Here is a 27,913-nt window from a genome sequence, read left to right on the forward strand (position 1 = left end):
TGTTTATTTTTGTATCTGTTACCCTTGCCTGAGGAGACAGATCCAAAATGATATTACTAAGACATGTCAGAGTGTTCTAACTATGTTTTCTTCTAGAATTTTTATGGTTTCCAGCCCTACATTTAGGGCTGGGCTTCTCTGGTGGCTTAGATGGTAAAGAATCTGCCTGCAATGCAAGAGACCCAGGTTCAGGTGAGGAAGAACCCCTGGAGAAGGAATGGCTACCCACTCCAGTATTCTTGCCTGGAGGATTCCATGTACAGAGGAGCCTAGTGGTCTACAGTCCATGGGGTCACAAAGAGTCAGACATGACTAAACAACTAACACTTCACTCACTTCACTTCACTTCAAGACATGTCAAAGAGTGTTATAATAACTATGTTTTCTTCTAGAAATTTTGTGGTTTCCAGTCCTACATTTAGATACTTAATCCATTTTGAGTTCATTTTCATGTATCTGTTTTTGTGCCAGTACCATACTGTTTTGGTTACTAAAGCTTTGTAGTATAATCTGAAGTCAGGGAACATGATACTTCCAGCTTTGTTCTTTTTTCTCAGGATCTTATCTTGTAGGGTAGTTCTGAAGTCAATAAATTATTTCCACTTCTATCTGAGGATATTTTAAATATTAATTTTTGAAGAACAGTTTTGCTGGATAAATCCTATGGGGTTGACAGACTTTTCTTTCAGTACTTTGAATGTGCCATCCTAAGGACCACTGGCTTCTACGGTTTCTGATGAGAAATTAGCTGTTAATCTTGTTGAGGATTCCTTGAATTCAATGTCACTTCTTTCTTTCTGCCTTCAAGATTCTTTCTTTGTCTTTGTCTTTTGTAATTTATAGTGGATATGAGTCTCTTTGAATTTATCCTACATGAAGTTCATTGAGTTTCTTAAAAGTGTAGATTAATGTTTTTCATCAAATTTTGGAAGCTTGCAGCCATTAGTTCTTCAAATATTCTTCCTGCCTCTTTCTCTTCTCCTCTGGCAATGTACATCATGTTGCTCAGCCCACACAGTACCCACCTCATGCAGGCCCCCGATGTCACCTGCTCAATCATGGGTAGCACCTTGGGATTTGTTCCCACATGTAAGCCAAAGGGAAGCTGTGGCAAGAGGCACAGAATGGCTTCTATGTACCTGCCTCTAATACCAGTTACTTTTGTTTGTCCTCGCTGTTGTGAAATGCTCAGAGTAGAAGATTCTTGAGTTGGCAGAGGCTAGTAAAGTGACTGTCACCCAGTTTAAAGGTCTTCATGCATCAAAGATACAAAAACTTCAGAGTCAAGGAATCTAAACATCTTCATTTCCTCTATATGGAAGCATGATCTTCCCCCAAGTCAGAAAAATAGGAATCATGAGGAGGACATGAATTCATAATAAATTTCATCTTTATTATTTCACTCAACTGAATATATTTACACACACCTTCCAGAATTTATTAAGAGTTATACAGAGTACAAAAGTATTAATGATGACAATCCATGCTCTTATAAATGGGTTAATCTTGAGATAACCTGATATTTTGAAATTTTAAAAAAGCAGATGACATAGATCATGTCCTCAAAACATGGTTAGTATTGAAAATATCTGACCTTACACCTAACTGGGAGATTTCATAGTTCTCATTTATCACCCACACTAGATAGCTCTCAACATAATCTGCCTAGCCATGAGTAGGAACCAAGAAGCAACCTTAAGTATGGAGACACCCATGCCAATGACTAGGGGCAGAAAGGTAGAAAGACACTGGAATGTCAGTGCTACACTGGCCCCAAACTGCTTACTCCTGGATTTCTTGACATAAGACACACAATAAACCCTTAATGTGTTTAAGCCATTATTATTTGAGTTCCTAAGCCTTGGGGAGGAGATTCCCAGTTGGCTCAGTGGTAAAGAATCCATCTGCCAATGCAGGAGACACAGGAGACTTGGTTTCATTCTCTGGGTTGGGAAGATCCCTTGCAGGAAGAAATGGCAACCCACTCCGGTATTCTTGCCTGGAAAAATCCCATGGACAGAGGAGCTTGTCCACAGTGGGCTACAGTCCGTGGGGTCATAAAGAGTTGGACATGACTGAGCATGGATGCATAAGCCTCAGGGAATGGGATGGGGGTGGAGAGAAAGAGAAAGGGAGACAAAGAGAAAAATAAATACAAAGGAGTTTTCAGTAACTTTTTCTGAAAATTCTACAGGAAATCTAGAATTTTACTTAGAATTTTAAATTTTGCAAGATTATCTAATTAGCAATTTTACCATGCTTCTAATTTTTGTTCTAGTCTGTGTCACCATGACTGATTAGCAATAAAATCTTTTGATACTTCACAGATTCATGTCCATTTCCTTAGGGAGAGCAAAGAAGGGTAGACTGGGTCCCACTTTCCACTCCAGCTTGGAACAAAGGAGTAAGGAGTAACCACATAAGGAAAAGACGGTCCTGAGAGCTCCCCTGTGGGAGCTGGGGAGCTAGGAGAACCTGGCAAGCAGTGCCCAGCAACAGAGGCTCACAAGAGTCCAACTTCTCCATTCTGCCATGCCCAGGAGTTGGCAGGACATTGTCTTACTCTCATGTAGCTGAATCCCCTGGTTCTCATGTGATATCTGTATTCTGACCCCAGGCTCGCCTTGGCCTTAGTTCCAGTGTCTGTCCTGACTCCAGTCTACCTACATAGGTGAAGTGATTCTTGTGACTTGACTCTGATCCTTAATATCAGCCTAATACCTTAAGCCCTTTCCAAGATTTCCCTACCTTATTTCGTTTTTCTCCTTTATTATCCCCTACTACATGCCCTGTCTATTTACCTACAAAGAGCTGAAGCATCACAAGCTGAGACGCATTCATCTCTCAAGCTCTCAAAGTCATGGTCCCTCTTCCCATCCCCCTGCCATTCCTCCCCCATGATTGTAGCCTGAGGGTATCTTCAACTTAAGGAGACCCCAGGCATTTCATTTTCCTAGAACCTTTCCTTTAAATTACTTAGTAATTTGGAGGGCTTTTCCTGAATATTTTTCATTATTTTGCCTACATTCCATGTACGGGGATGTTTATGCTGTCCACCGCCCTTTATCACTTCACTAGCCATTGTCAAAAGCTCTTTTGCCTGGTCTTCTCTGGCTTGGCCAGTTTCTTTGTTATTAAAAGCACAATATCTCCCCTTACATCTTGCAATTATGTTCTTAAGATACTTGTTATTTGTGTTATTGACATAATCGTCAAGTTTCCCAGTCTCTAGGTCTTCCTTCCTGGTGAACAGCACGATCATGTATTCCATAACTTCTGCTCCAAAGATGCACTCTAGCTCCCCCACTGCCTTTTTGTCCTCTGTAGTGATCCGTCCCAGCTGTAACACCAAAACCAGAACTGTACTCCCTTCTTTATAGTAGGACCTACAGTCCTTGACTGCCGTCTCCAGCTGGGATAGGTCCCCTTCAGCTCTGGACTCCTGACAGAGTGCTGGAGTGTCCATAACCACAACATCCTGCCCGTTCCATGTTCTCCTGCCAACATGGCAGCTCGTGGTGACTGGCTGTGCTTTCAGCTGAGAGCGGAACTCCGGGCTCCCGAGGATGGTGTTCCCACTGGCACTCTTCCCAGTCCCACTCTTCCCCACGAGGATAATGTGCAGGGGCTCTGTGGAAAGGAAAGCAGGAGACATTACCCTATAAATGAGATCAGAGATGCACAGAGCTCTTACAATACATTTTATTGGGGTTTTCCTTATGACTTTGCATTTGTACTGCGATCTCACTCTTCCGTTCAGGCCTCATAGTTCTCAATTGAGAATTTTTACCAAGTTACTAATATCCACCTCAAAACAAAGAGAGAAAGAAGCCTATCTCATGCTCTTCTCTCCAGGAGAAATTATTGAATTATTTATCCTGAACCCACAATCTCATGGTTATACTTACAGGATAAAAATATATGTATATATCTTAAGTCCCTCTCTCATACCCTGAGAGAATGTGGTTACCACCTACCTCTACAATCTTGTCTCACGTCCCCATTCCACATCTACAGGTGTGAGCCCTTCATCTCCATCAAGACCATGCCCCTTGGTCCCCTCACAAGTAGATGCTCAGTTCTACATCCTGCCTTCAAGTTGCTAGTGTACCCTCTGGAACGTTCTGCTCAGTCATCTAAACTCTATCCATTTTCCAAAGCCTGTTTCAAGTCAGGCTTCCTCCACGCAGCCCCTCTGACTTTCCCACATGCCTGTGCTTTTAGGATCTCCATTAAGAATGTGAAAAGGCACATTGAACAGACATGCTCCTCTTGGTCTGATGTTCTTTCCAAGTGAGGATCTTTGAAGCAGAAGAGGATGGGATGAGTAGAACTAGGCTGGAAGAATCTGAGCTCAGGTCAATAGGACTTGTAGCACTGAGTAGATGGGGACTTCTGCTTTAGCTGTGGGTAGGGTAGTGTGGCTGGATTAATCAAACCCATGTAGGGCCATGTGGGGCATGACCCTCAGGAGCACCCAGGCTCCCTGTGCTTGTCCAGTAAAATGGCCCCCCTTCTCCAACAGAGGGAAGAGTAAAGAGCTAGGAGGCAGTCCTGGGTCATTGGTTCTACACTTCTCTTCTTCCTCCCCTCTCCTCTCCTTCCCTCCCTCTGCCTCTACCTTTCCCCCGCCTTGACCTCTTTATCCACTCTCTTGGTTCTTTACTGTCTCATCACCAGCACTAAGTGCTAAGGCCTGGGCAACAGATACACTACAGGGAAGACAAGAGACTGGAAAAGGTCAACTTTTCCCCTCAAGATGCTCACCATCCAGTTGAAGACAGGAGAAGAGTCAGGAGAGAATTAGAGATCAAGTCAGGACTTCCAGGTGGCTCAGATGGTAAAAAATCTGCCTGCAATGCAGGAAACCCAGGTTTGATCCCTGGGTAGGAAAGATCCTCTGGAGAAGGGATTGGTAACCCTCTCCAGTATTCTTGCCTGGAGAATCCCATGGACAGAGCAGCCTGTGGGCTACAGTCCATGGGGTCGCAGAGTTAGACACGACTGAGTGACTAACACTTGCTAACTTACTTACAGGACACTGCATGGAAAGGAACATAAATTTAGTAAAATGTGGGCTTCCCTAGAGGCTCAGTGGTAAAGAATCTGCCTGCCAATGCAGGAGACATGGGTTCAATCCCTGATCTGGGATGATTCCACATGCCACGATTATTGAGCTTGTGCTCTAGAGCCCAGGAGCTGAAACTACTGAGCCCACCACAATGAGAGAGTAGCCTCTGATCTCATTGGGGCTACTTCCTGCAACTAGAGAAAAGCCCTGGCAGCAACAAAGACCCAGCACAGCCATAAATAAATAGTTTAGAAAATAATTTAGTAAAATTTGAGAAGGGGAGGAGCTAAGATGGTGGAGGAGTAGGACGGGGAGAATACTTTCTCCCCCACAAATTCATCAAAAGAACATTTAGACGCCGAGTAAATTCCACAAAACAACTTCTGAATGACGGCAGAGGACATCAGGCACCCAGAAAAGCAACCCAAGTCTTCGAAAGGAGGTAGGAAAAAATATAAAAGCCAAAAAAAGAGACAAAAGAGGGAGGGATGGAGCTCCGTCCTGGGAAGGGAGTCTTAAAAAGAGAGAAGTTTCCAAACACCAGGAAACCATCTCACTGCCGAATCTGTGCCGAGCCTTGGAAGCACAGATGGCAACATAACAGGGAGGAAAAATAAAGAAACAATTCAAACCTGCAGATTAGGAGCCCTACGGTAACTCCCCCAGCGGAGAAGCAGCGCAGATGCCTGTACACGCCACTAGCAAGCGGGGGCTGGGCAGGGAGGCGCAGCGCGGCGTGGGCTGCATCACTTAGAGTAAGGATCTGGCCTGAATAACCCGAGCACTATCTGAGAGAAATAATTTGGGCTAGCAAACCAGACTGTGGGGTATCTACCACGCAAAAAGCCAGCCCTAACCTAAGACACCGCCAGGCCCGCGCACGGAACAAAGGACTGAACAGAGATAGCCGGCTGCAGACCATCCCCCTCTGGTGACAGACAGCTAGAGCCGGAAGGGGGCATTCGCAGCCCCAGTGAGACATTATCTATAAAACTGTAAGCAGCCAAGTTTTGCTAACTAAAACTTCTTGGGGGTCTGGACAGTCAACATCCACCTGAGAAGATGCACTGGTTGTACACCTAGATAACTGAGCAGCAGGGAGGCAATAAGTCACAGCAATCACGCTTGCCAAACACCTCATCACCTAAGCTGCTCGGACCTGGTAAGGGCACAAAATGCAGGCCCTACCGAGTCTGCGCCTCTGAGGACTACCTGAGTGCCTGAACCTGAGCGGCTTGGACCTGGGAGGTGCAAGCAGCCCAGGGCTGGACACGGATGGTTCCCAGTGGAGCAACCTAGAGCCTGAGCAGTGTGGGCAGGGAGGCTACATGCGCAGTGAGTGGGGGCAGGCCCAGTGTGGCTGAGGCACTGAGAGCACACGCCAGTGTTATTTGTTTGCAGCGTCCCTCCCTCCCCACAGCACGACTCAACAAGTGAGCTTAAAAAAAAAAAAAAAAAAAAGTGTCCTCCACTGTCACCTTTGTGTCAGAGAGGAAAGCAGACACTAAAAAGATCAGCAAACAGAAGAAGCTATAACAGAGGGAACCGCCTTGGAAGCCACAGGCAATAGATTAAAACCCTGTGGTTAGTACCAACTTCATAGGAAGGGGCCTATAGATCTTGAGAAATGTAAGTTGGACCAAGGAACTAGCCAAAAATGAACTGAACCCACAATACCCACAACAAAACTAGAGAAAGTTCTAGATATATTTTTGCTATTCTTACGATCATTCTTTCTTTTATTTTTTTAATTTTTAAAGAATTTTAAGTCCTCTATTATTCCTTCAATTTTCACTTTTATAACCTACTATTACTTAGCAAAAAAAAAAAAAAGACCCCCTTTTTTTTTAACAGCAAACTTCATATATATATTTTTTATAATTTTTTTGACTTTTTTTTTTCTTCTTCTTTTCTTTAACACTGTATTTCTGAAATTCCAAACTCTACTCTAGATTTTTAATTTTAGCTTCTTGGTATTTGTTATCAATTTGGTACCCATATATATACATACTTTATAATTTTTGTGACTTTTTTTCCCTCTCTTTCTTTCTCTTCTTTTATATAACATTGTATATCTGAAATTCCAAATTCTACTCTAGATTTTTAATTTTTGGTTTTTGGTATTTTTTATCAATTTTGTACCTATATTTTCTTTATAATTTTTGCGACTTTGTTTTTGTTTGTTTGTTTGTTTTCTTTCTTCTTCTTCTTTTTTTTTAACATTGTATTTTTGAAATTCCAAACTCTACTCTAGACTTTTAACTTTTGCTTTTTGGTATTTGTTATCAATTTTGTACCTATATTTTCTTTATAATTTTCATGACTTTGTTTGTTTGTTTGTTTTCCTCTCTCTTTCTTTTCTTTCTTCTTTTCTTTAACATTGTATTTTTGAAATTCCAAACTCTACTCTAGATTTTTAATTTTTGCTTTTATGTATTTGTTACCAATTTTGTACCTTTAAGAACCCAATCTTCAGGACCCATTTTTCACTAGGGAGCGAGATTACTGGCTTGACTGCTGTCTCTCCCTTTGGACTCTCCTTTTTCTCCACCAGGTCGCCTGTGTCTCCTCCCTAACCCCTCTCTACTCTACCCAACTCTGTGAATTTCTGTGTGTTCCAGACGGTGGAGAACACTTAGGGAACTGATTACTGGCTGGATCTGTCTCCCTCCTTTTCATTCCCCCCTTTTATCCTCCTGGCCACCTCTGTCTCCTTCCTCCTTCTTCTCTTCTCTGTATAACTCCGTGTACATCTCTGAGCGGTCCAGTTGTGGAGTGCACATAAGGGAGTGATTACTGGCTAGCACAATCTCTCCTCTATTGATTCCACCTCATCTCATTCGGGTCACCTCTAAATCCCTCCTTCCTCTTCTCTTCTCCATGTAACGCTGTGAACCTCTCTGGGTGACCCCCACGGTGGAAAAACTCTTCATCTTTAAGGTAGATGTTTTATCAATGGTGCTGTATAGAAGGAGAAGTTTTGAAACGACTGTAAAAATTGGACCGATAACTGGAATCAGGAGGCTTAAGTCCAAACCCTGACTCCAGGGAACTCCTGACTCCAGGGAACGTTAATTGACAGGAGCTCATCAAACGCCTCCATACCAACACTGAAACCAACCACCACACAAGGGCCAACAAGTCCCAGGGCAAGACATACCATGCAAATTCTCCAGCAACAAAAGAACAGAGCCCTGAGCTCCAAGATACAGGCTGCCCAAAGTCACCCCAAAACCATAGACATCTTATAACTCATTACTGGACATTTCATTGCACTCCAGAGAGAAGAAATAAGCTCCACCCACCAGAACACCGACACAAGCTTCCCTAACCAAGAAACCTTGACAAGCCACCTGTACAAACCCACACACAGTGAGGAAACGCCACAATAAAGAGAACTCCACAAACTGCCAGAATACAGAAAGGACACCCCAAACTCAGCAATTTAAACAAGATGAAGACACAGAGGAATACCCAGCAGGTAAAGGAACAGGATAAATGCCCACCAAACCAAACAAAAGAGGAAGAGATAGGGAATCTACCTGATAAAGAATTCCAAATAATTATAGTGAAATTGATCCAAAATCTTGAAATCAAAATGGAATCACAGATAAATAGCCTGGAGACAAGGATTGAGAAGATGCAAGAAGGGTTTAACAAGGACCTAGAAGAAATAAAAAAGAGTCAATATATAATGAAGAATACAATAAATTAAATTAAAAACACTCTGGAGGCAACAAATAGAATAACAGAGGCAGAAGATAGGATTAGTGAATTGGAATATAGAATGGTAGAAATAAATGAATCAGAGAGGAAAAAAGAGAAACGAATTAAAAGAAATGAGGACAATCTCAGAGACCTCCAGGACAATATTAAACACTACAACATTTGAATCATAGGGGTCCCAGAAGAAGAAGACAAAAAGAAAGACCATGAGAAAATACTTGAAGAGATAATAGTTGAAAACTTCCCTAAAATGGGGAAGGAAATAATCACCCAAGTCCAAGAAACCCAGAGAGTCCCAGACAGGATAAACCCAAGGCAAAACACCCCAAGACACATATTAATCAAATTTACAAAGATCAAACACAAAGAACAAATATTAAAAGCAGCAAGGGAAAAACAACAAATAACACACAAGGGAATTCCCATAAGGATAACAGCTGATCTTTCAATAGAAACTCTTCAGGCCAGGAGGGAATGGCAGGACATACTTAAAGTGATGAAAGAAAATAACCTACAGCCCAGATTACTGTACCCAGCAAGGATCTCATTCAAATATGAAGGAGAAACCAAAAGCTTTACAGACAAGCAAAAGCTGAGAGAATTCAGCACCACCAAACCAGCTCTCCAACAAATACTAAAGGATATTCTCTGGACAGGAAACACAAAAAGGGTGTATAAATTCAAACCCAAAACAATAAAGTAAATGGCAACGGGATCATACTTATCAGTAATTACCTTAAGCGTAAATGGGTTGAATGCCCCAACCAAAAGACAAAGACTGGCTGAATGGATACAAAAACAAGACCCCTACATATATTGTCTACAAGAGACCCACCTCAAAACAGGGGACACATACAGACTGAAAGTGAAAGGCTGGAAAAAGATTTTCCATGCAAATAGGGACCAAAAGAAAGCAGGAGTAGCAATACTCATATCAGATAAAATAGACTTTAAAACAAAGGCTGTGAAAAGAGACAAAGACGGTCACTACATAATGATCAAAGGATCAACCCAAGAAGAAGATATAACAATTATAAATATATATGCACCCAACACGGGAGCACTGCAATATGTAAGACAAATGCTAACAAGTATGAAAGAAGAAATTAACAATAACACAATAATAGTGGAAGACTTTAATACCCCACTCACACCTATGGATAGATCAACTAAACAGAAAATTAACAAGGAAACACAAACTTTAAATGATACAATAGACCAGTTAGACCTAAATGATATCTATAGGACATTTCATCCCAAAACAATGAATTTCACCTTTTTCTCAAGTGCACATGGAATCTTCTCCAGGATAGATCACATCCTGGGCCATAAATCTAGCCTTGGTAAATTCAAAAAAATAGAAATCATTCCAAGCATCTTCTCTGACCACAATGCAGTAAGATTAGATCTCAATTACAGGAGAAAAACTATTAAAAATTCCAACATATGGAGGCTGAACAACACGCTGCTGAATAACCAACAAATCAGAGAAGAAATCAAAAAAGAAATCAAAATTTGCATAGAAACGAATGAAAATGAAAACACAACAACCCAAAACCTGTGGGACGCTGTAAAAGCAGTCCTAAGGGGAAAGTTCATAGCAATACAGGCATACCTCAAGAAACAAGAAAAAAGTCAAATAAGTAACCTAACTCTACACCTAAAGCAACCAGAAAAGGAAGAAATGAAGAACCCCAGGGTTAGTAGAAGGTAAGAAATATTAAAAATTAGGGCAGAAATAAATGCAAAAGAAACAAAAGAGACCATAGCAAAAATCAACAAAACCAAAAGCTGGTTCTTTGAAAGGATAAATAAAATTGACAAACCATTAGCCAGACTCATCAAGAAACAAAGGGAGAAAAATCAAATCAATAAATTTAGAAATGAAAATGGAGAGATCACAACAGACAACACAGAAATACAAAGGATCATGAGACTACTATCAGCAATTATATGCCAATAAAATGGACAATGTGGAAGAAATGGACAAATTCTTAGAAAAGTACAACTTTCCAAAACTGGACCAGGAAGAAATAGAAAATCTTAACAGACCCATCACAAGCACAGAAATTGAAACTGTAATCAAAAATCTTCCAGCAAACAAAAGCCCAGGCCCAGACGGCTTCACAGCTGAATTCTACCAAAAATTTAGAGAAGATCTAACACCTATCCTGCTCAAACTCTTCCAGAAAATTGCAGAGGAAGGTAAACTTCCAAACTCATTCTATGAGGCCACCATCACCCTAATATCAAAACCTGACAAAGATGCCACAAAAAAAGAAAACTACAGGCCAATATCACTGATGAACATAGATGCAAAAATCCTTAACAAAATTCTAGCAATCAGAATCCAACAACACATTAAAAATATCATACACCATGACCAAGTGGGCTTTATCCCAAGGATGCAAGGATTCTTCAATATCCACAAATCAATCAATGTAATACACCACATTAACAAATTGAAAAATAAAAACTATATGATTATCTCAATAGATGCAGAGAAAGCCTTTGACAAAATTCAACATCCATTTATGATAAAAAGTCTCCAGAAAGCAGGAATAGAAGGAACATACCTCAACATAATAAAAGCTATATATGACAAACCCACAGCAAACATTATCCTCAATGGTGACAAATTGAAAGCGTTCCCTCTGAAGTCAGGAACAAGACAAGGGTGCCCACTTTCACCATTACTATTCAACATAGTTTTGGAAGTTTTGGCCACAGTAATCAGAGCAGAAAAAGAAATAAAAGGAATCCAAATTGGAAAAGAAGTAAAACTCTCACTATTTGCAGATGACATGATCCCCTACATAGAAAACCCTAAAGACTCCGCCAGAAAATTACTAGAACTAATCAATGATTATAGTAAAGTTGCAGGATATAAAATCAACACACAGAAATCCCTTGCATTCCTATACACTAATAATGAGAAAACAGAAAGAGAAATTAAGGAAACAATTACATTCACCATTGCAACAGAAAGAATAAAATACTTAAGAATATATCTACCTAAAGAAACTAAAGACCTATATATAGAAAACTATAAAACACTGGTGAAAGAAATCAAAGAGGACACTAACAGATGGAGAAATATACCATGTTCATGGATTGGAAGAATCAATATAGTGAAAATGAGTATACTACCCAAAGCAATTTATAGATTCAATGCAATCCCTATCAAGCTACCAAGGGTATTCTTCACAGAGCTAGAACAAATAATTTCACAATTTGTATGGAAATACAAAAAACCTCGAATAGCCAAAACAGTCTTGAGAAAGAAGAATGGAACTGGAGGAATCAACATATCTGACTTCAGGCTCTACTACAAAGCCACAGTCATCAAGACAGTATGGTACTGGCACAAAGACAGAAATATAGATCAATGGAACAAAATAGAAAGCCCAGAGATAAATCCACGCACATATGGACACTTTATCTTTGACAAAGGAGGCAAGAATATACAATGGATTAAAGACAATCTCTTTAACAAGTGGTGCTAGAAAAACTGGTCAACCACTTGTAAAAGAATGAAACTAAAACACTTTCTAACACCATACACAAAAATAAACTCAAAATGGATTAAAGATCTAAATGTAAGACCAGAAACTATAAAACTCCTACAGGAGAACATAGGCAAAACACTCTCCGACATACATCACAGCAGGATCCTCTATGACCCACCTCCCAGAATATTGGAAATAAAATAAAAAATAAACAAATGGGATCTAATTAATTTTAAAAGCTTCTGCACAACAAAGGAAACTATAAGCAAGGTGAAAAGACAGCCTTCAGAATGGGAGAAAATAATAGCAAATGTAGCAACTGACAAACAACTAATCTCAAAAATATACAAGCAACTCCTACAGCTCAATTCCAGAAAAATAAATGACCCAATCAAAAAATGGGCCAAAGAACTAAATAGACATTTCTTCAAAGAAGACATACAGATGGCTAACAAACACATGAAAAGATGCTCAACATCACTCATTATCAGAGAAATGCAAATCAAAACCACTATGAGGTACCATTTCACGCCAGTCAGAATGGCTGCGATCCACAAGTCTACAAGCAATAAATGCTGGAGAGGGTGTGGAGAAAAGGGAACCCTCTTACACTGTTGGTGGGAATGCAAACTAGTACAGCCACTATGGAGAACCGTGTGGAGATTTCTTAAAAAACTGGAAATAGAACTGCCTTATGACCCAGCAATCCCACTGCTGGGCATACACACTGAGGAAACCAGAAGGGAAAGAGACACGTGTACCCCAATGTTCATCGCAGCACTGTTTATAATAGCCAGGACATGGAAGCAACCTAGATGTCCATCAGCAGATGAATGGATAAGAAAGCAGTGGTACATATACACAATGGAGTATTACTCAGCCATTAAAAAGAATACATTTGAATCACTTCTAATGAGGTGGATGAAACTTGAGCCTATTATACAGAGTGAAGTAAGCCAGAAAGAAAAACACCAATACAGTATACTAACGCATATATATGGAATTTAGAAAGATGGTAACAATAACCCTGTGTACGAGACAGCAAAAGAGACACTGATGTATAGAACAGTCTTATGGACTCTGTGGGAGAGGGAGAGGGTGGGAAGATTTGGGAGAATGGCATTGAAACATGTATAATATCATGTATGAAACGAGTTGCCAGTCCAGGTTTGATGCACGGTACTGGATGCTTGGGGCTGGTGCACTGGGACGACCCAGAGGGATGGTATGGGGAGGGAGGAGGGAGGAGGGTTCAGGATGGGGAACACATGTATACCTGTGGCGGATTCATTTTGATATTTGGCAAAACTAATACAATTATGTAAAGTTTAAAAATAAAATAAAATTTAAAAAAATTTTTGAGAAATAAAGGAGAAAGAGAGAAGAGTTGGTCAATAGATGATACCTGTCATTTTGATGTCCTCTCTGCCCTTCAGAAAATAAAGTTCTTGGACATTTAGGTCTACTTTTTAAGTATGCATAAAAGATTTTCTAGACCTCACTTACCTTTCTCTCTGAAAGTACAAGGCTTGTCCCCATTCTGCTGCACCATGCTCACAATTTCCTGCAGGAGTTTATCCACCTGGCATTGCTTCTCCTCCTCCGTAGCTCTGTAGTTGAAGACACTGTATTGGTTTTTACATTTGTTGATGAGCTCCTTGAGCCTTTTACTTCTGGCTAAGAACTTTTCTAGGTCTGGATTCTCTATATCTTCTTCCCTGGTGAGGAGAATGATCATGTACTCGATGAATTTGTCCCCAAAAATGCGTTGGATGGTGCTCAGCACCATGTCATCTTTCTCATTGAAGGAGCCCAGGGGGGTCACCAGCAGGAAAGCATGAGGACCTGGGTAGGTGTTGTTCACAAGGTCTTGTTCAATGTCCTTTGAAGATGAGAAGTCTGGAGTATCAATGATCAAAACTTGCCTCTCTCTCCAGATTCTGCTCTCAGACATGCACCTCTGGGTTACTGGCTTTTCACTGTATCGAGTCTCAAAGACCCGCTTCCCCAGAAGGCTGTTTCCAACTGCACTTTTCCCCACACCACGCTTCCCCACCAGCAGGACCTTCAGGGCTGGCGGCCAGGGGCTCGGTTCCCATCCTGTCATCTGCTGATGCTGCTCCCCTGACCCTGGGACAAAAGGACAGATTCAGAGTTGATTCTCACAGTAGAATACAGAGATGTGGACAGCTTTTAGGATAGCTCATAAACCTCTTTTGCGTTTTTGAAAATCTCTTGTTGCCAGTTTTTGTAGAGAACGGCCATGATGCTCTGAACCAGGAGACCTGTAGTCCCAGCCAGAAGCTACCCATCAAAGTGAAAGCCATGAAAAGGGCCATGACCAACTTAAGAGAGGTGTAAAGGGCTTGAGATTTCTCAGGAACGTGAAAACGTTAAACGTGGCCTTCACTGGTCTTGAGCCTTGGAATTCCTCTTATTTTGCTACCAAAGTTAAGTACTGGGGCATGAAGTTCATGGCCTAAGGCAGAACCATGGAGAGTGAGTTTAAAATGCATCTTAGTGGTATATTCATAAAATAGAACACAACTCAGGAATTTAACAAAAAGTGATGGACTGATATGCAGCCTAGATGGGTCTCCAAAACACGCTAAGTGAAGAAAGCCAAACACAAAGCCACATGCTATGTAATGTCATTATCTGAAGTTCAAGAACACACAAAATTAACTCATATCAATGGAAGTCTAGAGAGAGGCTCCTTTCAAGAAAGGAGAGTAAGAACTCCTAAGGTGATGGAAATGCCCCGTATTTTTAGCTGCTGCTGCTAAGTCACTTCAGTCGTGTCTGATTCTGCACGACCCCATGGACTGTAGCCCACCAGGCTCCTCCGTCTATGGGATTTCCCAGACAAGAATACTAGAGTGGGTTGTCATTCCCTTTTCCAGGGAATCTTCCTGACTCAGGGATCAAACCTGGGTCTCCTGCATTGCAGGCAAATTCTTTCAGTGCTGAACCAGCAAGGAAGCCTGGAAGAGTTACTACTTTCCCCAAAATCACCTCACACAAGCCAACGTCCTATGGAAAGTCTTCCCCAACCCCATCATTTCTATGGTGCTTCTTGGTCCCCATCATGTGTGATATTCCCTTACTGTCTCAAATCATTCAACCCAATTTTGTTCAATAACAGAAATATTTCTGGGGGTCTTGGCTGAAGGCCATCGACAGAACTTTAACTCCCTATCGCTGTCTAAATTCACGTATTTCTGGCTAATTTCACTCATCTGTAGAATGAGAATAATGAAAATAGCACCTTCTTTATAGGATTGTTATGAGGACTATATTGTTGGGTTATTGTGAGAATTATATATTATATGCTATGAAGATTAAATAATTTATGGGCTTTACATATATATATATATATATATTTGGTCCAAAAGTTCTTTCAGATTTTTCCATAAAATGTGATATGTGATGAAAAAAATCTGAACAAACTTTTTGGCCAACCCAATGTATTTCCCAGCACATAATGTCAGGATTCCCTGGTGACTCAAGACAGTAAAGAGTCTGCCTGCAATGTGGGAGACCCGACTTGGATTCCTGGGTTGGGAAGACCCCCTGAAGAAGGAAATGGCAACCCAGTCCAGTATTCTTGCCTGGAAAATCCCATGGACATAGGAGCCTGGTGGGCTACAGTCCATTGGGTTGCAGAGAGTCAGATACGACTGAATGACTTCACTTTCATTTTCAGTGTCGATCCTGCATTGCAGGCAGATTCTTTACTCTCTGAGCCACCGGGGAAGCCCTCAGCTGCAATAATTTTCATTATTAAAATTGTAAGTTTGATTTACAATTACAAGAACACAGATCTCATCTATCTTAGTGTGAAATATTCAGTTCTTGCACAGAACTAGCCTGGAAATAACCCAGGAGTCCATCAACAACAACAACAAAATGGCTGAATTAGTTGTGTATGCCCATACCATGAACCAGTTACATCCACTGAACAAAACGAGGCAGATCTGTGCATACTGACTCATGCTCTGTGCACGATACACCATTAAAAGCAATCACCACATGGATACTGAGCTCCATCTCGGAATTCTGCAGATGTTATTCTGTTTAGTGTTATCCATGAAGTTATTTTGGGCTTCCTAGGTGGCACAGCTTTCTTTAGAAAGCTTTCTTTAAAGAAAGTTGAGTGCTGAAGAATTGATGCTTTTGAACTGTGGTGTTGGAGAAGACTCTTGAAAGTCCCTTGGACTGCAAGGAGATCCAACCAGTCCATCCTAAAGGAGATCAGTCCTGAATATTCATTGGAAGGACTAATGCTGAAGCTGAAACTCCAATACTTTGGCCACCTGATGTGAAGAACTGACTCACTGGAAAAGACCCTGATGCTGGGAAAGATTGAAGGCAGGCAGAGAAAAGGATGACCAAAGATGAGATGGTTGGATGGCATTACTGACTCGATGGACATGAATTTGAGCAAACTCCAGGAGTTACTCAGCTTCCTTCATAGCTCAGTTGGTAAATCATCTGCCTGCAATGCAGGAGACCCTGGTTTGATCCCTGGGTCAGGAAGATCCCCTGGAGAAGGAAATGGCAACTCACTCCAGTATTCTTGCCTGGAGAATCCAATGGACAGAGGAGCCTGACAGGCTAAAGTCCATGGGATCATAAGAGTCGGACACGACTTAGCAACTAAACCACCACCACCATGACTAGCAGTTGGTAACGGACAGAGAAGCCTGGCGTGCTACAGTCCACATGGTCCAAAAGAGTTGGACACAAATGAGCAACTGAACTGTACTGAACTGAGGTGGCCCAGTGGTAAAGAATGTGCCTGCCAGTGAAGGAGATGCAGACTAGGGTTTAATCCCTGAGTCTGGAAGATCCCCTGCAGGAGGGCATGGCAACCCACTCTAATATTCTTGCCTGGAGAATCCCATGGACAGAGGAGCCTGGTGGGCTACAGCCCATGGGGTTGCAAAGAGTCAGGCACCACTGAGCAGGCATACATGTGGATTTATTTCTGCTTCCAGCAGGAGTCCAACATTGGGATGCCAGGCTGGAAGAAGAGGCTGAGGCAGGAAAGAAGCTGCAAGAGGCAAGCCCAGCTCTGAAACATTTGCAAGAAGGCTGGGGGCACCTGTGCCATGTCCAGAGCCTCTGCTGGTGCTGCACTTACTCACAAATGTTTGAGACTCCCTCGGGGACAAACTGTGGGCCCCAGCCTCAGCTAGGGCTCCAGGATGCATTATTTTTTTCCAGCTTTTTCCAAAAAAATATTTATTTTTAAATGGAGGATAATTGCTTTACAATATTGTGTTGATTTCTGCCGTACATCAACATGAATCAGCCATAGGTATATATATACGGCCCTTCCCTCTTGAACCTCCCACCCCATCCCACCCCTCTAGATTGCCGCTGAGCCCCGGTTTGAATTCCCTGAGTCATGCAGCAAATTCCCACTAGCTATCTATCTTACATAGGGCAATGTATATGTTTCCATGCTACAATCTCTCCATTCGTCCCACCCTTTCCTCCCCACCCCCACCATGTTCACAGGTCTGTTCTCTGTGTCTGTGTGTCCATTGCTGCTCTGCAAATAGGTTCATCAGCACCATCTTTCTAGATTCCATATATATGCATTAATAAACAATAATTGTTTTTCTCATTTTGACTTACTTCATTTTGTATTCTAGATTCATCTACCTATATTGTAGGTTCATCCACCTCATTAAAACAGACTCAAATGTGTTCCTTTCCATGGCTGAGTAATATTCCATTGTATATATGTATCACAACTTCTTTATCCATTCATCTGTTGATGGACATCTAGATTGCTTCCATGTCCTAGCTATTGCAAATAGTGCTGCAACTCAATACCAGAAAAACAAACAACCAAATCAAAAAGTGGACAGAAGACCTAAGCTTGCATTTCTCCAAAGAAGACATACAGATAGCTAATAGACACATGAAAAGATGCTCAACATTGCTCATTATTACAGGATGAGTTTTTGTTCTAACTTATCTAGATAATTTTCCACTTTATTTTGATGCATGATGCATTCAAAAGAATACAGATATGAGCTTAACAGTTTTTAAGGATTATCTTACCATGTGGATGGTCCTTCCTCTGAGATGTGTCTTCATTCATACTATGCTGAGATGTGTCTTCATTCACAGAATCCTAGAAAGAAAACGAAAAGGGGAAATGAGGCACACAGATCTAAAATCTGTTTTTCACAATGTAAAGGAATGGAGACACAAGTATATAATTCAGAGTAATTTGATGATTAGAATGTGGGCAAATCAGTCATGGTCACGGTCATGGTCCCTGCTGGCCTGTGTAGTTTCATCCATGATGAAACTGATCTTGGGACCCCACTGTTGCTACTGCTGCAATAGGCTTCCCAGAAGTAAGAAGGTTGGGTTTCTCTTTGTTTATCTCTTTCTGACTTACTTCACTCTGTATCTAGGTTCATCTACCTGTATTCTAGGTTCATCCACCTCATTAAAACTGATTCAAAGGTGTTCCTTTCTATGGCTGAATAATATTCCATTGTATATATGTACCACAGCTTCTTTATCCATTCATCTTTTGATGGACATCTGGATTACTTCCATGTCTAGGTGGATTTGTGGGGCTTAAATGCCATCTCACCCAGGGATTGTTCCTAAAGCACTTTCTAAATTTACTTTCCCACAGTCCCCCCTATGAGCCATCAGGGAAGCCCATACTATTTCCACTAGTAACAGTAATTCTTTCCAAAGTCTCCCAGGGTCCTTGCTATTCCTGGAGAAAATCCAGAAGCTTAAGGAGAGCTTCTGGACTCCCTGGAAGAAGAAACCAGTCAAGTGAGGCTTGTGCAGTGCCTTTGAAGGACAGGGAAGGGAGAAGATTGGAAATCAAGCTTCCCATGTTATCTCCAAGGTCTTCTTCCTTCACTGCACCCCCAGGAGAGAGGTGATGCTTCTAACGTGAGATCCAGCACAATTTGAATCCTTCCCCATCCAGACAGGCAACTGGAGACAATGAAGGATGGACAGCCAAACACATAATTAACATCCCCTTCAACTGCCTGGAGAAGCCTCACTCCCCACAGTTAAACTGGCATGAAATCATGAAACTTCCCTAGTGGTCCAGTGGTTAATAATCTGCCTGAAAATGCAAAGGACATGGGCTTAATCCCTAGTTCAGGAAGATTCCATACGCTGCAGGGCAACTAAGCCCAGGTGCCACAATTACTGAGCCTGTGCTCTAGAGTTCAAGTCCCAAAGCTACTGAAGCCTGAATACTCTAGAACCCGTGATCCACAAAAAGAGAAGCCACTGAAATGAGATGCCCGTGCACTGCAACTAGAGTAGCCACCATTTGTCACAACTAGAAAAAGCCCATGGGCGACAATGAAGACCCAGCACAGCCAAAAATAAAAAATAAATAAATAAAATGTTTCTTAAATTGGCATGAAATCAGAAGTCTTAAAATCAACTAAAATAGCACTCCACCTATTTGTGTGAAATGGATGGGTGCAGGAAGGGAAGGCACAAGAATGAATAAGGGGGGAAAAGAGTAATTGTAAAATAGTACAGGCAAGAAGACTCTTGAGAGTCCCTTGGAGAGCAAGGAGAACCAACCAGTCCATCCTAAAGGAAATCAGTCCTGGATATTCATTGGAAGGACTGATGCTGAAGCTGAAACTCCAATATTTTGGCCACCTGATGTGAAGAACTGACTCATTTGAAAAGACCCTGATGCTGGGAAAGATTGAAGGTAGGAGGAGAAGGGGATGACAAAGGATGAGATGGTTGGATGGCATGACTGACTCGATGGACACGAGTTTGAGTAAACTCTGGGAGTTGGTATTGGACAGGGAGGCCTGGCGTGCTGCAGTCCATGGGGTCACAGAGTCAGACATGACTGAGCGACTGAACTGAACAGGCAGGAGCAGAGGCTGACCTGGATCAGATGGTAGTCATGGTGACAGAGAGAAGCAGGTGGCTTCCAGGTGCCTCAGTCACACAAGACGATGACACCCTGGAAGCCAGATGCCAGCTGGCAGTGGTTTCAAAGCTGACATCTGCGCTTAGGTTTGAAAAGCATGGTGAGCAAGACAGTCATTGAGAAGAGAACTGAAGTTGTACAGATTTCAGAGGGAAAAACAAAATTCTGGACATGTTAATTTTGAGATACACTACGAGAGCAACGTCAAATAGCAATTGGATGGATAAAGGAATCAGAACTCAGAGGAAGGACCTAGACTGAAGGGATTAATTTGGAAACTATTAGCCATAGCTAAAGCTCAAAGCTGTAAAAATGCAGAATCACCTGAGGGAGAAAAAAGTGTCAAGAGTGGAGGAAGGGCTTGAATCAAGCCCTGAAGATGTCAGCTGTTAGAGACCGTAGAGGTGGACTCAGCAAACTCTTCGGTAGCAAGAGAGGAGAAGAAAACAAGGAGAGTGTGATTTTACTGAAGCCAAGGGAAGAGAGGGTCTAATGAGTCATTTGTGTGTCCAGTACTATGAAGGGTAAAGTCAGAAAAGGACTTAAATGTATCTATTAATTTGCAAGTAAAGTAGCCTCATCTTTCCAGTTTATGGATAAATATCCCCTTATTGCTGTCGTTGTTTAGTGGATAAGTCGTGCCCAACATTTTCATGACCCCATGGAGCCCTGCCAGGCTCCTCTGTCCATGGGATTTCCCAGGCAAGAATACTGGAGTGGGTTGCCGTGTCCTTAAAAAAAAAAAAAAAAATCCTATGCAACATTTCACTTATTTGTGTCTTTATCTCACCAGCTTTAACAACAGAGATCCTTGGAGACCTTAACAAGAATTCTCACCTGGAGGCTACGGTCTTCATCCCTTAAGTTCACCGCATATGGTCCGTTGTTTTCCACCAAATACTTGACCTTGCCGAGGAGCTCCTTCACCTGGGCATCATTCTCATCCTTACTTGCCTTGTTGTTGAAAGCGCAGTATTGACCACCAAAGCACTGAACCAAGTCCTGAAGAGATGTGTTGTTCTTAACATAGTCCTCCAGCGAGCCATCTTCGTCCTTTCGAGTGAAGACGATAATGGTGTGCCTTCTGGCTTTCTCTTCAAACACCTTCTGGATGTGCTCGGCTGTTTGTCTGTCCTCCACCGTATAGTTGCCAAGGGAAACTACCAGAAGCAGAGCATGGAGGCTGGGAGCCGAGAGCTCCAAGCAGCACTTAATGTTATCCACAAAAGCAATGTCATCTATTGAAGAGAAAAGGTCGGGGGTGTCGATGACCACAACCTCCCTCCCCTGCGTGATCCCACTCTCTCTCTGGCAGCTTCTAGTCACCGGCTGCTCACTGAACCTGGACTTGAACACGGCTTTGCCCAGAATGCTGTTTCCTGTGGCACTTTTCCCTGCGCCACGCTTCCCTAAGAGAAGAAGCCTCACTTCCATTGTGGAGGAGCCCTGCTCTGACTCGCTCTCCTGACTTGGGCTTCGAGTGCTTCTGTTGGGACAAAAAAGAAACACATCAGTAATCAAAGCTCAGCTGGGAAAGAATCTGCCTGCAATGCGGGAGACCTGGGTTTGATTCCTGGGTTGGGAAGATCCCCTAGAAAAGGGGAAGGCTACTCACTCCAGTATTCTGGCCTGGAGAATTCCATGGACTACAGTCCATGGGGTTGCAAAGAGTCGGACGACTGAGCCACTTTCACTTTCAGTAATCAACTCACAGAATGAATAGAGGAACAGCATGAAAGTACCTTCTCTTTCTGACTCTTTTCTCTGAGGATTTGGACAACTGAAGTCCTAGACTCAGACTAGACGGGGACAAGGAATCCTGTTTCCCAGATTCTTCTCTGTGCTCTTGTCTCTAAAACAAACCCATGTTCTTGCTAGCTAGACCTCAATTCAGAGCTGGGTATTTTACCACCCTCTAGTTTCCTTTTTGAAAATCAGACTGGGAGGAGTGGGGTTTATTAAGTTATAAGTGTTTGTTGTAAAATTTGGGAAAACCTTAAAAATGATGAAGGAGAAAATGAAATTCTTCTGTACTCCCAACACCAAAAAAAAAAAAAGCAGAAAGAAAATAAATTAAAAAATAAATCCATATTGGTAAAAATGTCAAAATATTGTTGATTGCCTAAACAAACACCAACCCCTTCTCAATACACATCACCAACTCTACATGCTGGAGGAAATCTACACACTCACTGAGATACAGGGGGGACACAGATGGCCATGTGCTAATTAATCCCTGGAATTTGTGACCAAGTGCATTACTTTACCTGGTTCAGGGCTTAGCCAGTATAACTAAGGACCTTGTGATGGGGAGATATCCTTGGGTCACCATGGTGGTGGTAGTTTAGTCGCTAGGTTGTGTCCAACTCTTGGCAAGCCCGTGGACTGTAGCCCGCCAGGCTCCTCTGTCCATGGGTTTCTCCAGGCAAGAATACTGGAGTGGGTTGCCATTTCCTTCTCCAGGGGATCTTCCCAACCCAGGAATCAAACCTGGGTCTCCTGCATTGCAGGCATCTTATTTACCGACTTAGCTATGAGGGTCACTGAGGTGGGTCCAATATAATCACGTTATGAGAGGTTCAAGAGTGAGAAGAGATGGGTGAACAGAAGCAGAGATCAGAGACTGAGAGGCTCGAAAATGCTACATTGTTGACTTTAAAGATGGAGGAAGAGGTCATGAGCCAAGCTTGAAAAAGCAAGAAAACAGATTCTCAGGATCACAGCCCTGCCCAGCACCTTGATTTTAGGACATGTGACCTCCAGAACTGTCAAATAATAAATCTTTGGGTTTTGAGCAATTAAGTTTGTGTCAATTTGTAACAGCAACAGTAGGAAACTAATACATTCTCTCTCCCAACTTCCCTTCCAGCTAAGGGTGTCCATGGGACCCCCTTCTCCCTAGTGAGAGCTTAGGGAATACTTGCTTGGGGCTTCTGGAAATGCTATTGTTTTCCTGATGGTAAGGGCAGACTCAAGTCGAGAGCTCCTGTTGTCACCTCTTGCCCCTTCTTGCATGAAATTTTAATGTGATTGCAGGAAATCACAGCAGATATTGTGGGCAATGGGGCAACAAATAGGAGGGACGAGAAGTCAACGTTTATCACCAAGCTAAAGTTGGCAGAGCAGAAGGATAAAGAGGGTCCCTGATGATGTCACTGAGCTGCTGGAACACCCTCTGGACCCCTTGGTTAAATAAACAATCAATAGTCTTACAAGTTAAGCTGCTGCTACTCAAAATGGGATTCACAGACTAGCAATATTGCCAACAACTGGGTCCCTGTTAGAAACCCAGAGTCCTGGGCCCCACCCCAGTCCCCTGCATCAGCACCTGTAGTTTCACAAATTCCAGGTGATTCCCGTGAACCTTCACGTTTGAGAAGCCCGGGTGGGAGTCATCTTTAGTTCCTAACTGATTCAGAATCCACAGAAAGAACCAAGCTTCCTCATCCATTTCTCCAGTAGTCCATCCTTCCCAGATGATTCTGTCAGGTACCAGGGACCCTACTGTCCAAGTGTGCCCCAAGGTTCTCTGTTGTGTCCCCTGGATTTGGTCCATTTGTGAACCAGAAAGCCTTAATCACCAAAATCAATATGACTCCATTAGTATAATTTTAAAATAAGTCCTACTTTTCTGATCGAGCAAGTCCTAACCCCTTGCACGTGTTCAAAATTTTCTTGCTACTCTTAGCTTTTTCATCTTCTCTAGAACTTTTCAATCAGTTGTCACTTTCCTGATGAAATGCTGAACATTATTGCATTGAATTCACAGCTTTGGTTGAGAAGAACTGACATCCCAATGCTGCTGCTTTTTGTTGATCAGTTTTAAATATGTTCTAATTTCAACTGTGATTTCTTTCCAACCCATAAATTTTAAAAAGCGATTATTAAAAAATACATTGGGAGACTAACTATCTTTTCATTTATTTTTGAATTTTATTGCTCTATGGTCAGAGAACAACATCTGTATGAAATAGCTGTCACTGGTAGAGGTTTACTTTTTGGCCGAATAAAATTTTTGTAAATGTCTCCTGTGGGCTTGGAAGGAATGTGTGGCCTGTAATCATAGGTGCCTTTCACAATCGGGGACCCCACCTCACATCTGCTCCCTTAGTTCCAGTCCCCTAGTATGCACCCCCACCTCCTGTCTGCCTGGAAACCCTCCATTTTACACCACGAAATGGCAACCCACTCCAGTGTTCTTGCCTGGAGAACCCAGGGATGCGGGAGCCTGGTGAGCTGCCATCTATGTGGTCGCACAGAGTCGGACAGGACTGAAGCGACACAGCAGCAGTAGCAGCAGCATGTCACCTCTGTGTCAAGCCCCTCCTGGTTTTTCCAGATTGAACTGGACTTCAATAACTTAACTTCCTGCTTCTACCCTTCTCCTAGAATCTGTCATCCTTCTACACTGAGACAGACGGTATCACTCATCCGCCCCAAGTCCCCCATTGGCCTCCTACCCATTCAAAGAGCAGGTAAAGCCTTCACAGTGGCATCACCAACTCAATGGACATGAGTCTGAGCAAGCTCTGGGAGCTGGTGATGTGCAGGGAGGCCTGGCGTGCTGTAGTCCATGGGGTCGCAAAGAGTCGGACACGACTGAGTGACTGAACTGAACAAGACCCTGCCTGATCTGGCCTCATCCACCACCTGTTTCCACCTTGCTTTGTCTGCCTCCCTGATAGTCCTCAAATATGTGACCTTGGGGCTTCATGCTGGTGGCTTACCTGAGCTAGAACATTCTCCCCCCAGACTTATGCCAGGCAGGTTCACTTCCTTTAGGTCTCCACCAGACCTGTTTCTGTGGTTCAAGAGGCCTTTTTCAGTCATCCTATATTTAAAAGTTACTCTCCCCCCACACCCCACAAACACACCCCATCCCCTGCCCTGCTTTATTTTTCTACACAGTACCCATTTTCAATGAAAGGTGCATTCACTTGCTTATCACTTTCTTGTTTTGTCTCCCCATTACTAGAAGGAAATTGTTCTGTTTCATTCACTAACATATCTACAACGTCAAGAAGACATTCAATAAATACTCGCTATGACTGAGCAGATGGTTACTGACTTGAAGGACAAAGAACCACAGCTGAAGAAAGTGAAGGAGAAAAGCCCTTATTCTGTGCAGCTATTTTGAAAGTTCCCGCCTCTTATGAGAAGAGTATTGGTGGACTGTGAGGAAGGAATCAGAGAAGGCAGCAAAGGAAGGACATACACCTGCCCTCAAGAAGCTTCACCCTTAGAGGAAATATAGGGCTGAGCTGAGGAGAAGTTCATCAGGGCCATGGATGGAGGCCTTGGCTCCTCCCTACAGGCATCTGCTGGATCTCCACATGATGCAAGAGGCAAAGCCCATCTCAGCTCAAAACATGCACCTCCAAGGTTACGGCAAGGAGAGAAGCCCAGTCACTGTTGGGACCCTTCTAAGAGCCTCTTCTGATCCAGACACACCCCTGTACAAAGACATCCTCACCATAATTCCCCATATCCTGACTCTCCTTATTGCCATCTTAACACTGCTTCTATCTAGTGTTATTTATTGTGTTTACTTTTTTCATTTTCTCTTTGCTGCCCTTAGCATGAAACTCTATAAGCAGAGACCATGCCTGTCTTGTTCTATGTCCCTGAGTCCTAATATTATGTCTGGCATATAGTACATGCTCAATGAATGGTGTGCAACAAATGGTGAGAGTGACAGATGTGAGGAAAGGAAGAAAAATTGTTTCTAGAAGTGGAAAGGGAGACTGAAGTGATGTCCCTTTGAATAATAAATAACAAAAGAGTAATAATTTGAATAACTTTGAATAATAAAAGAGAAGTGACTTTACATTGTTTCCTGATCAAGTGAAGAAGTGGTATATTTTTGCACATTAAATTTTTTAAAAGATTAGTGAGTAAATAAGCTTGAGGAAGCAGAGACCTTCAGCAGGCCAAAGAAAAAAGGAATTTATTTCCCAAGTACACATCATTGTTTCATATGGTTCCTCATCATGATGAAATGGATGAGTGTTTATTAGACCCCTTCCAGCCAATGATGCCATATTCAATCAGAACTAATTCTTTCTCCCTCTGTGTGTGAATATATATATATATATATATATATATATATACACACACACACACATACATACATACAATTGTCCAACCTGTACCATTTTCTCCCAAGGGTACAGAAAATCCTTTTAAGGACAAAAGGGAACCAACCCACTCCCACTCTCTCCTTGATAACTCACATTTTCTCATCATCTGCCAGACCACTCTGGAGACTCCAAGAGAGCAACAGAGAGAAAAGGACAGACAAACAGACTTTCTCCAGAACTCCTGCTGACATTCTGAGGCAGCCTCCACCTTCTTCTCAGGATATAGCCCAAAGGGGAACATGGCTTCAGGCATTCATCCAACCAAAGCTTCCTCCCATATCAAGGGCAGTCCACGCGTACTGAAAAAGGTGGTCAGAGAAGCTTCTGGAGCCCTTCTTGGAGAGATCTCAGTCCCAGCCCAGCAGGAGGAAGGAAAAGAGTTCACATGCGACAGCCTAGGAGGCTTAAATTTAGATAAAATCTGAAAGTATTTTGTCTTTCTGACCAAACACTGACCACTTTCAATGCACAGTTAATGGAATCTTAATTGTGCAAGGGCTAGGAAATATCTTTTGAACTTTTTTTTTTTTTTTTTGAGCTTTTGAACTGTGGTGTTGGAGAAGACTCTTGAGAATCCCTTTGACCTCAAGGATATCCAACCAGCCCATCCTAAAGGAAATCAGTCCTGAATGATCACTGGAAGGACTGATGCTGAAGCTGAAGCTCCAAATGAGCCTTGGCCACCTGATTGAAAGAACTGACTCATTGGAAAAGACCCTGATGCTGAGAAAGATTGAGGGTGAGAGGAAAAGGGGACAACAGAATATGAGATCGTTGGATGGCATCACCGACTCAAGGGACGTGAGTTTGAGTAGACTCTGGGAGTTGGTGATGGACAGGGAGGCTTGGCGTGCTGCAGTCCATGGGGTCGCAGAGTTGGACAAGACTGAGCGACTGAACTGAAATGAACTGAGAAATAACAGGAAAGTGAATGTGGAAAATCAGTGTCCAAATGGCCAGGTTCCCTGCCCCCTGCTTCTCAAGGAGGCAGGCAGCTATCGCTGAATTCCCAAGGGCGGGGGTGGGGGCATAGTACTCTGTGTCACAGTCGTGAAATTAGGGGATTCGAGGAGCGGATCGCGCCCCTTGTTTTTCTTCCAGGCCTTCATAGGTGGGGAGAGCAGCCCCTCCCAGACCTGCCCCTTCCTGGGAAGGCTGCCCTCGGGCATGACTCCTGGGACGGCGGGAACCTCTGGGTGCCCCCTCCCCGAAAACCCCGGCGCCGCAGGCTGGAGCGGGAGAGACATCCCAGAGCCCCTGAAAGCAAGCCCTCCAGGTGGCCGTGTCCCGCCCTGGGGGTCAGCCGCCTTCCCCTGCCCCATCCCCGCCCCCCGCCCCGTGCCCAGGCACCCCGCAGCACACGCACCTCGGTCCCCTGGTCTCTCAGCCTCAGCGCCGCCGGGTCCCGCCTGCCGCTGCGCTGGGTGAGGAGGCCGCTCGGTCCGCTCAGGGGATGGAGGAGACGCGCGAGGAGAGAAGGGCAGAGTCAGGAGCAATTCGG

At 42.9% G+C, this 27,913-nt stretch overlaps 1 protein-coding gene across 2 annotated transcripts; it reads right to left on the minus strand.

Moving 5' to 3' along the window:
- Positions 1-1,368: 1,368 nt before the first annotated feature.
- On the minus strand, positions 1,369-27,906 carry GIMAP8 (GTPase, IMAP family member 8). 2 transcript variants are annotated; one of them, XM_027538646.1, is made up of 6 exons: positions 27,779-27,867; positions 26,506-26,711; positions 21,110-21,758; positions 18,385-18,457; positions 13,813-14,436; positions 1,369-3,630 (listed from the first exon to the last, which is right to left on the minus strand). In XM_027538646.1, exons 2-6 carry the CDS (start codon positions 26,601-26,603, stop codon positions 2,954-2,956), a joined length of 2,121 nt encoding a protein of 706 aa, XP_027394447.1. In that variant the 5' UTR covers positions 26,604-26,711; positions 27,779-27,867; the 3' UTR covers positions 1,369-2,953. The 2 variants fall into 2 exon arrangements, with proteins under 2 accessions (XP_027394447.1, XP_027394448.1); XM_027538647.1 differs by lacking the exon at positions 26,506-26,711 and having other exon boundaries at positions 27,779-27,906.
- Positions 27,907-27,913: the final 7 nt, after the last annotated feature.

Source organism: Bos indicus x Bos taurus, chromosome 4, assembly GCF_003369695.1.
Source record: "Bos indicus x Bos taurus breed Angus x Brahman F1 hybrid chromosome 4, Bos_hybrid_MaternalHap_v2.0, whole genome shotgun sequence".
Lineage (NCBI taxonomy): Eukaryota > Metazoa > Chordata > Mammalia > Artiodactyla > Bovidae > Bos > Bos indicus x Bos taurus.

Excerpts from the sequence above, each read along its gene's own strand:
- GIMAP8 (XM_027538646.1), bottom strand. The coding sequence starts at position 26,603 with ATGTCAGCAGGAGTTCTGGAGAAAGTCTGTTTGTCTGTCCTTTTCTCT. Across the intron at positions 21,759-26,505 it reads CTGGCAGATGATGAGAAAAT|AAGCACTCGAAGCCCAAGTC; the intron begins GTGAGTTATCAA and ends TTGTCCCAACAG. Across the intron at positions 18,458-21,109 it reads ATGAAGACCGTAGCCTCCAG|GATTCTGTGAATGAAGACAC; the intron begins GTGAGAATTCTT and ends TTTTCTTTCTAG.